We start from the raw sequence: 15142 nt of genomic DNA, 5'->3' as shown, positions 1-15142 counted from the left end.
TATGAGAGATAATTTTGAACATAAGTATTAGTCTACATAGTAGTACAATGAATGAAACTAACAGAGCTCAGCTAACAATGAGAGTGTTTTAAATTTGTTCATTCGTTTGTTTTCAGTTGTCATTATTAAATACCTGCCAAAGGGTCTAATCTCAATACAGGCTAAAGTGAAAAGTTAAATTTTTTTTGAAATTAAATGTTCTTTTTGAAATCTAATCATTCTTGAACTTAGGATATAACATGTAACATAAAACTAAACAGTGTCCTATTGCTGATATTGACATAATGATATTTTATTAGGACCAGTGAACTGAGGACCTGTGCCTCTACTCTATTCCCTGGTCCTCAACAGAATTCACGGTCAAACATCAGCAAATCCCCTTTGTCTTCAACCTATTCTGTAAACATTTCTCCTTCACGTTCTTGCTCTAACAGTCTAAATAAGCCCTAGGTCTCCCTCATAATACTGGTTACCACTATATCCTTCTCAAGTGATGGAAGCTTTCTCTCCCACAGAGCTCAAACCACTAGGACAAAGGTAGGGTAGATGTCCTTCTTGCGCCACATCATCACTTCCAGCCCTAAATCCCTCCTCCCTAAATCCCCTGCCTCAGCTTTGAATCTCATGTCCTCGTACTCACCCATCTTTACCCCTCCCTCACTGTTGCAGTCATCACTCCCCTCTCACCCCTTGCAGATGTTTAGATCCTAGCTTACTGTCATTTTCTCCTTTCTTATTACTGTTATTATTTTTAACAGTAAATGATGCTTTCAATAACTTAGCATCTCAGTTTCTTGGCCTACTCTCCCCAGGGATTCTGCCCTTTATCCTACCTGAGCTATTCAATCCAATGGACAAACTTTAGAACTTGTCATTTTCAATAACTGCTGCTGCTGCTGTTAGGTGCCGTCAAGTTGGTTCCAACTCACAGAGACCCTGTGTACCCAGTCCCGCGCCATCCCCATAGTCATTGCTAGTTGAGCCCACTGCCGCAGATACTGTGATCAGTGTTCCACTGCTATTCATAAGGTTTTCACTGGCCAATTTTTTAAGAAATAGATGGCCAGGTACTTCTTCCCACTCTCTCTTAGTCTGGAAGCTCTGCTGCAATCTGTCTACCATGGGTCACCCTGCTTGTATTTGAAATACCAGTGGCATATCTTCCAGCATCATAGCAACACACAAGCCACCACAGTACAACAAACTGACAGACGAGCAGTGGTCAATAACTGCAATGCCATGAAAATCTCAATTTTAAAGCACTCTATCTGGTCACCGGGTGGCGCAAATGGTTCACATTCGACCAGTAACCTAAACATTGGAGGTTCAAACCCACCCAGCAATACCACAGAAGAAAGACCTGGTGATCTGCTTCTGTAAAGATTACGGACAAGAAAACCCTATGGAACAGCTCTACTCTGTAACACACAGGGGTCACCATGAGTCAGAATTAACAGCAACAGGTTGGTTGCTATTTAGGGCATTCTACAAAATAATTAGTATGGTCTCTTCAAAAAGTCAGTGCCATTTAATAAAACACTAAAGTATTTAGGGTGAGATATCATGATTTTTACAATTACCCATTTCACAAAAATTATAAATTTTAACTGGTTGAATCTAGGTAGTGGGTATTCAAGTTTTATACTGTTCTTTCAACTTTTCTCTATTTTAGAAAGCTTTCATAATAAAATGTTGAGTGGGGGTGTAAGAATCCCACTTTCTGACTACCACAGTCTGTCTTCCCAGCTCATTCCTTTAAACCCCATCTCAATTACAGGCTAAAGGATCCTACAACTCATTGATTTATATGTTTTCTGCCTCTCAGAACCTTGTATCCTTATGCACCTTAAACTCATGGTTCAGTGCAGTCACTCTTGTTACGTATACTGTCAAGCAGCATGCCCCTCTCTCACTTTTGTAGTATTCACTTGGATAACCACACCTCTGCTAAATTATAACCCTACCACCACATCTGGGCGCACCCAAAAAAGCTGAACAAGAAAAAAGAACAATGTGAAAAATTCTCACTTTAAGTTTATGACTAACCTCAAGTGGACCCTTAATGCAGCCCAGAAATCACACTACATTTCCCCATCTATTTGCTTTTTCACTCTTAGAGAACTATTACACACGTCCTCCCATCCCCACAGGTCTCCTACAAATCCTCCTCCATCCTCACTCTCAGCTAATGACTGTGCTTCCTACTGCATTGACAAAGTTAAAGCAATTAGAAAGGAACTTCTAACAAGCTGCCACCACCCAACTACCCTATATGCTCTATTACTATGGATAAATTGTCCATACTCTTAGGTAAGGCCAACACTTGCATTTATTCACTAGATACCACCCCCTCTCAGACATTGCTTCAACAATTCTCCCCACTTTCTCCTGTATTAGTGCTATCCTCTCTCCTGAATCAATCCTATCAATACATAACATCTGTTCAGTTTCCCATCTTGAAAAAACAAAAACAAAAAAATACTTCTTCTAGCCACTACTCCCACTTATCTCCTTACATTTACTACAGAAACACTCCAAAAAGCTGTTAACACTCTGTAATTTCCCCTTATTCTCTCTTGAGCCAACTCCAATTAGGCTTTCATCTGTAACACCCTCAAGAAAAGGATCTTATCAAGGTCATAAATTATTTCTTCTTGGTAAATTTAATGGTCAATTTCAGTTCTTATCTTACTTATCGGCAGCATTTGACATTGCTGACCACTCTCTCCTCCTTGATTTACTTTCTGTACTTGGCTTTCAGGACATCATACTTGCCTAATTTTCTTCATACTTCTCTGGCTGCTCATTCTCCACTCCCTTGTTGGCTCCTCCTCATCTCCCCATCTCATGATAATTAGGCTCAGTACTTGCACCTCTTCACTATCTATACTCACAGTTTTGATGATCTCGCCCAGGTCCATGCTTTACCACATATTCTGATGACCCCCAAATTTATATCTCCAACCTGCACTTCTCTTGATATTTGGTTTAACTACTTTACATCTCCACTTGATATACAGTAGGCATTTCAAGCTTACCTTGTCCAAATGTGAACTCCTAATATCCACATCCCATAAAAATCTCTTCTTGTGACTTCTCATTATAATAAGTGGAAACTCCATTAGGCCAAAAAACTAAACTTAAAAAAAGCTATTCGTAATTCCTTTCTTGCTGTCAAGCCCCATATTCGATTCATCACAAATACTGTTTCCTTCTCATCACCTCCACTGCTGCTATCCTGGTCTAAGCCACTATTATCTCTGGTCTCAATTATTGCAGTAGTCCCCTAACTCATACCAACTGCACCCATGTTGTTGTTGTTGTTGTTAGGTGCCGTAGAGTCAGTTCCAATTCATATCGACCCTATGTACAACAGAACGAAGCACTGCCTGGTTCTGCGCCATCCTCACAATCGTTACTATGCTTGAGCCCACTATTGTAGCCACTGTGTCAGTTCGTCTCACTGAGGGTCTTCCTCTTTTTCACTGATCCTCTACCATGCATGCTATCCTTCCTCAGGGACTGGTCCCTCCTGACAACAATGTCCAAAGTACATAAGACAAAGTCTCACCATCCTCACTTCTAAGGAACATTCTGGCTGTACTTCTTCCAAAACAGATTCGTTTGTTCTTCTGGCAGTCCATGGTATATTCAATATTCTTAGCCAACACCATAATTCAAAGGCATCAATTCTTCTTTGGTCCTCCTTATTCATTGTCCAGCTTTTGCATGCATATGAGGCGAATGAAAATAACCATGGCTTGGGTCAGGCGTATCTTAGCCCTCAAAGTGATATCTTTGCTTTTTAACTCTTTAAAGAGGTCTTTTGCAGATTTGCCCAATACAGTATGTCATTTGATTTCTATTCTTAAGTCTACACCAGGTATAGAGAGAACCTACTAAAATAAAAATGATTAGACTACTCCTTTATTCAAAGCCCTCCAATGGCTTCCCATTTGACTCAGAGTAAAACTCAAAGTGCTCACAATCATCTACTAAGGCCTAACATCATCTGCACCCTCCATCCTCCATTATATCTCTAATCTTAGCTCCTATAATTGTTCTGACTCACTCTACTCCAGGTATACTAGCCTCCTTGCTATGCCTCAAACCCACCAGGTAGACTACTAACTCTTCACACTTGGTGTTCACTTTGGCTGCTACAGTTTTCACCCAGGGATTACCATGGCTTCCTCACTCATCTCCTTCAGGTCATTATTCAAGTGTCACTTTCTCCGTAAGGCCTTCCCTGGCCATCCTATTTAAAATCACAACACTCTCGCCCCTTCCTTGCTTTTTTTCCTTAGCTTCTTATTTGTATTCTTTCTCTGCCACTAGAATATAAGTTCCATAAGAGCCAGGAATTTTGTTCAATAATTGTATCCCAGTGCCTGGCACACAGTCATTGTTAACATAGATAAATGAAAGACCAAATGACTGATTAAAAAAGATCATACGCATGTGACTCTCCAGGAAAGCTTTACTTCATCTATTTTAACTGAGATCATTTGCCTATTGTTGTATACTTCCTTTATAAGAATTATTAAAAACTGATTTTAGAATTACCTGTGTAGCAATGCTCAAACAGTGACAAATGCTCTACCCTTGACATGACAAATCCCATTGCTCCTCCAAACTTACCATGGATTCATCTTTTTTCACAGCAGTCACACACTGATCTGCCTTTACGCTGCTTTCAATAGCTTCTGCTCTCTTCCAGGCATCTAGCCGAAATCTTTCCATCACTTTTATTTCTTCCCGGAGGTCTGTGTTCTCTTTGACTAACACTTCTATCTGGCTTCTAAGACGGCTGTGTGTACTTGACCATTTTGCTTCTTTTCTTTTCAGATCTTCCTGTAAATCTGCTATCTGCTGTTTTAAAGTCTACCGGGCGGGGGTGGGGGGAGCATTACTAAAATTAAAACAATGCAACATAAGAACAAAGACACATCAAAGAAACAGAACAGCCAGTCCAAAAAGGTACTATCATAAGAATTTAATGTGATGAAGGAAGCATCGTAGGCAGCAAAAAAAAGGCTTAGTCAATAAATGACATTTTAATAACAATGAATTTTTCAAAAGAGGGAAGTAGGGAATCAGTTTAGAGCCTTGCCGCATACCACAGAAAAAAATTAACTCCAGAAGACAGACACCACTTAAGAGTTTATTGCAATAATACTGTCATGAGGTAATAAATTTCTAAACTAAGATATTAATTGAAAGATAAGGATAAATGGGGGACATATGATGAAGAAAAATTAACAAGAATTCATGACTAATCGAAGGAAGAGTTGAGATAAAGGGAAGAGTAAGATTCCAAATTTGAATCTAGCTGCCCTGAAAACTGGTTCTATTTGGAATCTATAAGAAGAAACAGGTTTAAGAAAATGAGTTGCTTTAGCTGGTCTAAATGACGTAAGTGAAGAAACTGCTGGAAGTGTCTAGAAGCAATCTGCAATTACACAAAAATCAAGAGTGACACCAGAACAAAGGAGAACTCAATCAGCTATGCAGGAGTGGCAAGTTATGGGGAATAACAGAGAGCTAAGAAAAGGAGTAAAGGGAGAGACAAGAACACATTCTCTTCCACCTCAAAACCCACACTGATATAAGACTGTTGTTGCTAGCTGCTGTCGAGTCAGTCGATTTTGACTCATAGCAACCCCATGTGATAGACTAGAACTGGCCCATAGGGTTTTCTAGGTTATAATCTTTACAAGTGATCACTAGGTCTTTCTCCTACGCAGCAGCTGGATGGGTTCATACCACTGATCTTTCAGTTAGCAGCTGAGAACTTAACCGTTGTGCCACCAGGGCTCCTTGATATAAGACTATAGGCAGTGACATACCCTAGACTAGTAAAAGCTGCCATTGAGTTAAATCTGACTCATGGCAAGCCCACGTGTGTCACAGGTGAACCGTTCTCTCTACAGGTTTTCAATGGTGAATTTTTTGGAAGCAGACTGTCAGGCCTTTCTTCCGAGGTGCCTCTGGGTGTACTCAGACATCCAACCTTTCAGTTGGCATCTGAATCCACTAACCATTTACACCATCCAGGGACTCCCAAACGCTCCCCAGTCCTGTATCATCCCCATAACTGGTTGTGGTCCATACTGGGCTTTCACTGGTTGATTCTGTTTATATTTGTATAAAACTTTACATCCATTCTCATTTAAGCCTCACAGCAGCCAAGAAAGTCTTTTGACCCCTAATATCTTCTTCTGTCACCTAGGCATAATAGACCCTTTCTCAGAGAGTATTACATTACAAAGAGCACAGACTTTGGAGTTGATGAGATCAAGGCTTGAATCTCAGTTTTATGTCTTGACAGTTTCTTAAACAAGGTCATTAACCTCTGAAAATTAGTGTTATGGATTGAAATGCATCCCCCAAAAATGTGTATCAACTTGGCTAGGCCATGATTCCCAGTACTGTGTGGCTGTCCACCATTTGGTGATCTGATGTGGTTATCCTATATATTGTAGATTTTAACCTGTATCAATGAGGCAGGATTAGAGACAGTTGCGTTAATAAGGCAGGACTCAATCTATACGATTTGGTTGTATCTTGAGTTGATCTCCCTTCCGATATAAAAGAGAGAAGCAAGCAGAGGAGAGGGGACCTCCTACCACCACATAAAAAGGGCCACGAACACAGTGTGTCCTTTGGACCCAGGATCCCTGCGCCAAGAAGCACCTAGACCAGGGGAAGATTGATAACAAGGACCTTTCCCCAAAGCTGACAGAGAAAGATAAAGCCTTCCTCAAGAGCTGGCATCCTGAATTTGGACTTCTGGCCTCACAGACTGTGGGAAAATAAATTTGTTTGTTAAAGCCACTTGCTTGTGGTATTTCTGTTATAGCAGCACTACGTAACTAAGACAATTAGCTTCCCTATTTATAAAATTGTAGATTACAACCAATCTCACCAGACTGGTATAAAGACTTTATAAATAAGAAATTTTAACTAAACATTTTTATCATGCAGGGAAATACCCTTATTAATACTAAAATGGTAACACACAAATCTTAAAAAAAGAAAACCCAAAACCCAAATAGTCTGAAATAATAATAGAAAGCAAGGATACTTTCAAAAATTCAAGGGCAATGCTAAAAGGGGAAAAAGGCTGGCATACTTGAAGAGGCTCCTGCTGGTAAAGTTAGAACTATCTGAACACTGAAAAGGAAATTTTGCAATTAATTAGTGCTATTTATGGATCAAATTATATCCCCCAAAATATGTGTTGTAATTCCTAACATCTTTGCCTGTGGCTAGAATCCCATTTGGAAATGGGTTATCTAACAGGATTAGTGTAGGGTGAATCTTGAGTCAGTATCTTTTGAGATATAAAAAAGATCAAACAAGCAACCAAGAAGCCTAGATGCAGTAAGACAGATGCCAAGAAATATGGAGATTTCCAGGGAATCAGGAAGCAGAAGCTGAAGAGACAAGAGCCTTCTTCCAGAGCCAGCAAAGAAAAGCCTTCCCATAGAGCCAGCACCCTGAATTGGGACGTCTAGACTCCTAAAACCATTAGAAAATAAAGTTGTTTATTAAAGCCATCCACTTGTGGTGTTTCTGTTAATAGCTGCACTAGATAACCAAGACAATTAGAGTAACATGAGTTTGTGAAAGGCTACCAATCGATGATTGATATAAATTCCATGTCTTATTAACACCAATTTTCCCAGAGCTTAGAACAGTTTCTAGTATATAAAGGGTTCTCAATAGATTCATTGAATGAATACCCAAAAAGAGTTAATATAAAAAATAATAATACGCAACTAAAAAAACCAAACTTGTTGCCGTCGAGTCGATTCCAACTCATAGTGACCCTATAGGACTGAGCAGAACTGCCCCATTAAGATTTCCAAACAGCAGCTGGTGGATTTGAACTGCCAACCTTCTGGTCAGCAGTCTGAGCTCTTAACCATACACCATCTATTTAATCTGTTAATGACTTCAATAAGAGAAGAGCATCAATAAATATAGGTATTCTTTCTATTAAGTATGTATCTGTTTACCCAGAACCCAGTGCTGTCGAGTTGGTTCCGACTCATAGCAACCCTATAGGACAGAGCAGAACTGCCCTGTAGAGTTTCCAAGGAGCACCTGGTGGATTCAAACTGCCGACCCTTTGGTTAGCAGCTGTTTATTAAGTATATATTTGTACAGGAGAAGAAGTAAGAAGGACAAACACAAGGAACTATGAATAAGTCAAACAGCATGGGAAAAAGAAGAAAGCATATCAAAAACAGGAGGAAATACTCATGGTCACACATAACCTGATATGAAAAGGGGTTCAGTACTTAATACCAGAAGCCATATAAAATAACAAAGTAGAAAGAGGGTTCAAGAATGAGTACCCAAATGATAAAACAGTATAATGTCCTAAAGAGGAACACTAACTCACCAACCCAATCCTTTATGTCCAGTAGGTGAAACCTTTAGATCAGTGCTCTTCAATATGGTAGCTACTAGGTACGTAAGCACTAGAAATGTGGCTTTGATTGAGAAACTGAATTTTTTATTTATTTTAATTAATTTAAATTGAAATACCTACATATGTCTAGTGGCTACCGTGCTAGACAGCACAGACTTAAATACATTAAATACATTATTTCAGCAAAAAGCACGAGGTTGCAAGAAAGTAAACTGTTATTCACTTAGCAAACTATAACTACAAAAAGAAAGCTCAGTATGCTTTGGTTTGAATCACCTTGGAAGAAGCAATTAGGTCCTGAGCTATAAGAAAGAGAAAAAGAGGGGAAAAAGAAAACAAATCGATTTTAATCTTATTACCTTGGGTGATCTGAGAAACTCCCACTCCCCCACCTTTTGGGTCTAGTAAGATTTTCGTAATGTAGCAAGGTATCAAAGTAAAGCACTGCTCTAATCCTAAGGAACTTAAAAACAAGAAAAATGAAATGACAGACTCACTGTGAAAGTACTTAAAAACGGACTGTGGTTTTAAACTGAGTCAAAAGCTTTGTGATAGCTGAATTGGTTATGTTTTAATCACTGTTTCAAGTATCTGAAGTGTTCACAAAAACTCATGCCAAATTTGTAGCTATACTTCAGATTGTTCAAAAGAAATTCAATCAAAGATTAATATCAATTTTAGTATTTTTATCTATAAGACAGGCAAAGAATAAAAAATGTGATTACACTGTGGTAGTTAGGATTGAGGGAAAGAACAAACACTCTAATAATTTTGGTTCAAACCTACTCAGCAGCTCTGCAGGAAGAAGACTTGGCAACCTGTTCCCATAAAGATTACAGCCTAGAAAACCCTATGAGGCAGTTCTGCTCTGTCACATGAGGTCACTGCTAGTCGAAATTGACTCAATGGCACTTAACAACAATATGATACAGAAGGATAACCTGGCAATATCTATCAACATACACACCTTTTAACCCAGAAATTATACTTGTGGACATATATCTTACAGATATACTTGAATATGTAAGCTATATGAAGGCAAAGATTTATTTGTTTTGTTCACTACTGTATTTTCAGTTCACAGGCTGTGTCCAGCACACAGTACAAAAAACCAAACCCACTGCCATCAAGCTGATTCTGACTCATGGCAACCCCATGTGTTATAGAGTAGAACTCCCCTATAGGGTTCTCTTGGCTGTAATCTTTACAGAAGCAGATTACCAGGCTTTTCTTCCATGGCATCGCTGGGTAGGTTCAAACCTCCAACCTTTAGGTCAAGTATAACCATCTGCACCACCCAGAAACCCTGGCACATAGTATTCAATAAACATGTGCTAAATGAAAAAGGAGAATGATTCTAAGAGGTGATGTCATTCTTAAAAACAGAATAGAAAGTACATAAATGCTTAATTATAGCACATTCATATAACGCAATTCTATGCAACTATAAAATAAAGTACACTCTTTAAGATATAGAATTCCAGAATGCTAACATTAAAAAAGCTACAAATATGTACTTGCTTAAACACATAGAATTTCTCTAAAACACACAAGAAACTGGTAACACTGGATGCCTCCAGAGGGGTAAATTAGGTGGAGAGGTTTAACCATACATCTTTTTGTACATTTTGAATGGGAGTATATTACCTTTTGAAATAAAATGTGTGATATATTAGATTTAATAAATTCACTAACCAAAATATAATGGCACTTTTTTTTGACAAAAATAAGTAGAATTAAAGGCCTTTAATCAACACAGTAGTACGCGATAACTTAAGCCATAGGTGTGCAGATGAGATTGTTCAAGGATGGCGTACTATATGAGAAAGAAGACAAAGGATGAAACTCGAAAATACTAATATTTAAAATATGGAAAGTGGAAGATGAGTTTGTATTTTATGCTATAAGCAATGAATAAAATTTCTGTTTTGATAAGCTGTAAGTTTTCATTTTCATGACATCCAATATACATGTTTTTTTCTTTCACAGTTCCTTATGTCTTCTCTTAGAAATCTTTGCATATGCCAGTGTCAAATATATTTATCTTTTTTGTAGAAGCTTTATACTTTTAACTAGAAATGCATTAGTTCTTTTTTTAACTATCATATTCCATGAACTATGTTTTGGGGTTGGGGATGTCCATTTCTAACTTTGAAATAAATAGGAATCACAATTTGGCCTATTGTTGTAAGTTTTAAAATTAAACACCTAGTTTGTGTATGTGCCTTAAGGTATTATAAATGAACAGAATTAAAAATATTTGGTGTGCACTGGGTCAAAAAGATCAACACAACATTACACTGGTGAATGTTCAAGTCCTACCTTGTTAATTCAACCACGACATTATCACGGTCCTTTTTTTTTTTTTTACTGGAAGCCTTTAGTAAGAAAATAATTGATATGTTTTTTACTCTTTAAAAATGAGACTACGAAAGATGCAGTTCCTGATGCAATGTCTTGGGCATATTATTTGTTGAATGAGTGAATGATTAATGGGTTGGCATTCAATTTCTCTGACACATCAAATCATTCTAATGAGATTCTTACAAGATTGTCACTTTTAGCAACTTACATCAGTAAAATATAAAGAATTGGCGTACCTGTATTTCTTCACGTTCCTTCTTATCTGGAAAACATCTCGCAGCTGTAGTGTACTTTTCAAAAACTTTGCGTTCTTTTTGTAGCTTCCTCATTTCCTCCTTTTTAAACTCTTCTATTCGAGCCAATTCTTTTGCTTTCTGTTGTTCAAAGTCAGAAATTCCTCTCCTAAAATGACCCAACCATGTTATCGTCTAGGAGGACCATTTCAATACAATAATCCACAAGCAGTACCAAAATGGAAAACAGGTGACAGCCTAACAAAGAAAAGCTGCTACTGTTGGTGAATCTACACTACATATGACTGAAATACCAGCCAATTCACACATTCAAATTCACTGAGCACCTACTATGAATCAAGCACTATACTAGGTAACGGAAAAATCATAGTGAATAAAACTCCCTCTGTCCCCATGAACCTTTTCACACTTAATGAGAAAGACAATAAACAAGGTAAATACATTAAAACACAGCATATTACAAGTGTTAAGGAGAAAAATAAAGCAAGGAAGTAGGTTAGAAAATATCAGGACGAGAGAGTGACATTTTGGATGGGGTTACCTTGCTGAGATAATAACATGTGAAGTAAGACCTGGAGTAAGTGAGAGAATAAGCCACATCTGAACAAAGAGCAGTTCAGACAGAGGGAACGCCAAGTACAAAACCCCTGAGAGGGGAATGTGCTTCATGTGTTCAAACAACAGTCAAGAGGCCAATGCGGCTAAAACAAAGGGGACAAGGGAAAGAAGAGTAAAACAAGATGCCAAAAAAAAATAACAGAGGGCCAGATTAATTAGGGTCTTACAGACCACTCTGAAGACTTGGTGCCCTGGTGATGCAGTGGTTAAGAGCTCCACTGCTAACCCCAAGGTCGGCAGTTCAAATCCACCTGCCACTCTTTGGAAACCATATGCGGCAATTCTACTCTGCCCTATAGGGTTGTCATCAGTTGGAATTCACTCAACGGCAGTGGGTTTGGTAAGAACTTGGTATTTGCTGAGACAGGAAGCTTAGAAAAATTTTGATCAGGACTGTCATAACCTAGGTTCACTCTGGGTGCTGTGTTAAGAGCGTAGGGAGACACAGGAGGAAGGAGAGAGACCAGTAAGAAAGTGATTTCATTAACCAGGTAAAACATGATGACTGGGTCTAGAGTGGTAGCTGTGGGTGTGGTGAAAAGTGGTCATATTCTAGATCTCTTTTGAAAGTAGAGCTGATAGTATTTCCTAATGAATTTTATGCAGAGTGTGAGAGAAAGAGAAGGTTCAAGGATGACTCCAAGATTTTTGGCCTCGACAAACAGAAGAAGAGACTTATTTGCTAATATGGGGAAGACAATGAGAATAGGTTTGGGAGGAAATACGAGGAATAAATTTTTTTCTAAGTGATAAATTTGAAATACCTACCAATATCCAAGTAGAGTGATTGAGTAGGGAGTAGGATATGAGATGTGGGCTAGAGACTGAAATTGGAGCTTTATCAGCCCATAAACAAAAACCAAATCCAGTGCCGTCGAGTCGATTTCGACTCATAGCGACCCTAGAGGACAGAGTAGAACTGCCCCATAGTTTCCAAGGGGCACCTGGCAGATTCAAACTGCCGACCCTTTGGCTAGCAGCTATAGCACTTAACCACTATGCCACCAGGGTTTCCTTATCAGCCCACAGATGATATTTAAAGCCATGAGATTGGATGAGCCCTCTTTACAGGAGTATAGGTAGAAAAGAAAAAAGATATTCATACTTGACTAAATTTCAAAATTTCTATAACACAAGATCATATATTCAAAGGCAAAAACTGGGGAAGAATGCTTATAGCACATTTGACAAAGGTTTAATATCCTTCAAAACTCCTACAATCAATAAAACAAACTTCCCACTAGAAATATGATTAAAGGTCACAAAGAAATTTATAAAAATAAATACAAATGACCACTAAATATAAAAAGAGTGCTGAGCTTTATTACTGAAAAGTAAGTAAATGCAAATTTTATCAAGCTAAAAAATGCTATCATTATCAGGTTGGCAAGATTTTAAAGACTCAACTTTGGTGATAGTGAAAAGGGACAAGAATAAGTCTCACGCACCAATGGCTAAGCTATGCAACGGAAACTCTTCCTAAGAAATTTATCCTAATAGCCAAAAAAAAAAAAGTAGTAGCATATATATGATATTTACTGCAGAATAATTTATATTTATAAAATATTTATAAAATTTATAATAGTGAAAAATTCTAAACAAGTTAAATTTCCATCAGAAGATGGAGTAAGTTACAGGAGCACCCATACAATGGAGTCATTTAAAGGTTATAAAAGATTAGAGGGTACTAATGAGGAGTCCTTGGTGGTGTAATGCTAACCAAAAGCTTGGAACTTGGAGTCCACCCAAGAGGCAACTTGGAAGAGAATCCTAGCAATCTACTTCTGAAAAACCAGCCCTTGAGAACCCTATGGAGCACAGTTGCACTTGAACACACACGGGGTCACCATGAGTCAGGACCAACTTGAGAACAAATGGTTTTTAATAAAGGTGTCCATTACACAGTAAAGTGAAAAAGTAGATTCAAGAAGAAGACATATATAATAATACCCAGAGCTTGAGAGTAGAATGCCTGAGTTGGAATTGTGGCTATCACTTACTAGATGGGGGAATTTGGACAACTTCCAGTATCTCAGTTTCATGTTAAGATAGGAAGAATAAACAATCACTGAACTCAAAGATTGAGTTTTGCATAAAGCCTAGCATAATTACGAATGTTCAATAAATATTAGCTATTATTTTATGATTTAAATGTTCTTTAGAGAGAAAAAGTACACATTTTAAAATAGTGAGGAGGACATTTAAAAAGTTATCTTGGGCGGAGAAGGGGTTTGGAATAAGGTCTCACTTTTTTATACCACTTTGGTTTCTAATAAGCATATATTTCCAAATTATCAGCAGAAAAGCAAAGATTTTCTATTTAAAAAAGTAACAAAATAACTGCTGTTTGGGATTTGATTTTTAAAAAAGTAACTGAACTTCCTTTTAAAGTATCTCTCAGTTTGTTGTACTGTGGGGGCTTGCATGTTGCTGTGATGCTGGAAGCTATGCCACTGGTATTCAGATACCAGGAGGGTCACCCATGGACGACAGGTTACAGCTGAGCTTCCAGACTCAGACAGACTAGGAAAAAAGACCCAGCAGTCTCCTTCTGAAAAGTATTAGCCAGTGAAAACCTTATGAATAGCAGCAGAACAGTGTCTGATATAGTGTTGGAAGATGAGCCCCCCATGTTGGAAGGCACTCAAAAGATGACTGGGGAAGAGCTGCCTCCTCAAAGTAGAGTCGACCTTAATGACGTGGATGGAGTAAAGCTTTCGGGACCTTCATTTGCTGATGTGGCACAACTCAAAATGAGAAGAAACAGCTGCAATATCCATTAATAATCAGAACCTGGAACACATGAAGTATGAATCTAGGAAAATTAGAAATCGTCAAAAAATTAAATGGAACGCATAAACATCGATATCCTAGGCATTAGTGAACTGAAATGGACTGGTATTGGCCATTCTGAATCGGACAATCATATAGTCTACTATGCTGGGAATGACAACTCGAAGAGGAATGGTGTTGCATTTATCGTCAAAAAGAACATTTCAAGATCTATCCTGAAGTACAATGCTGTCAGTGATAGGATAATACCCATATGCCTACAAGGAAGACCAGTTAATACTATTATTCAAATTTATGGAAGACCAGTTAATACTATTACTCAAATTTATACACCAACCACTAATGCCAAAGATAAATAGAAGATTTTTATCAGTTGCTACAGTCTGAAATTGATCAAACATGCAATCAAGATGCATTGATAATTACTGGCGATTTTAATGCGAAAGTTAGAAACAAAGAAGGATCAGTAGTTGGAAAATATGGCCTTGGTGACAGAAACAATGCTGGAGATCGAACGATAGAATTTTGCAAGACCAACAACTTCTTCATTGCAAATATCTTCTTTCACCAACAGACACGGTGACTATATACATGGACCTAGGCAGATGGAACACACAGAAATCAAATTGACTTCATCTGTGGAAAGAGACAATGGAAAAGCTCAATATCA

General features: G+C 38.1%; 1 protein-coding gene across 7 annotated transcripts in view; it reads right to left on the bottom strand.

The window, feature by feature from the left end:
* Positions 1 to 15142, bottom strand: part of CENPJ (centromere protein J) — an 82609-nt gene that overhangs the window by 21740 nt on the left and 45727 nt on the right. For 5 of the 7 annotated variants that reach the window (XM_049867554.1, XM_049867553.1, XM_049867556.1 and 2 more), the window contains 2 exons: positions 11044 to 11209; positions 4642 to 4884 (listed from right to left, as the gene is read on the bottom strand). In XM_049867554.1, coding sequence (XP_049723511.1) covers positions 4642 to 4884; positions 11044 to 11209 — 409 coding nt within the window. Of the gene's footprint in view, positions 3723 to 4641; positions 4885 to 11043; positions 11210 to 15142 lie in introns of all 7 variants that reach the window. The other 2 variants (XM_049867559.1, XM_049867557.1) reach the window with 2 other exon arrangements.

Source organism: Elephas maximus, chromosome 23, assembly GCF_024166365.1.
Source record: "Elephas maximus indicus isolate mEleMax1 chromosome 23, mEleMax1 primary haplotype, whole genome shotgun sequence".
NCBI classification, from domain to species: Eukaryota; Metazoa; Chordata; class Mammalia; order Proboscidea; family Elephantidae; genus Elephas; species Elephas maximus.
The sequence above is the reverse complement of the archived record's forward strand: the minus strand, read 5'-3'. Positions and strand labels throughout refer to the sequence as shown.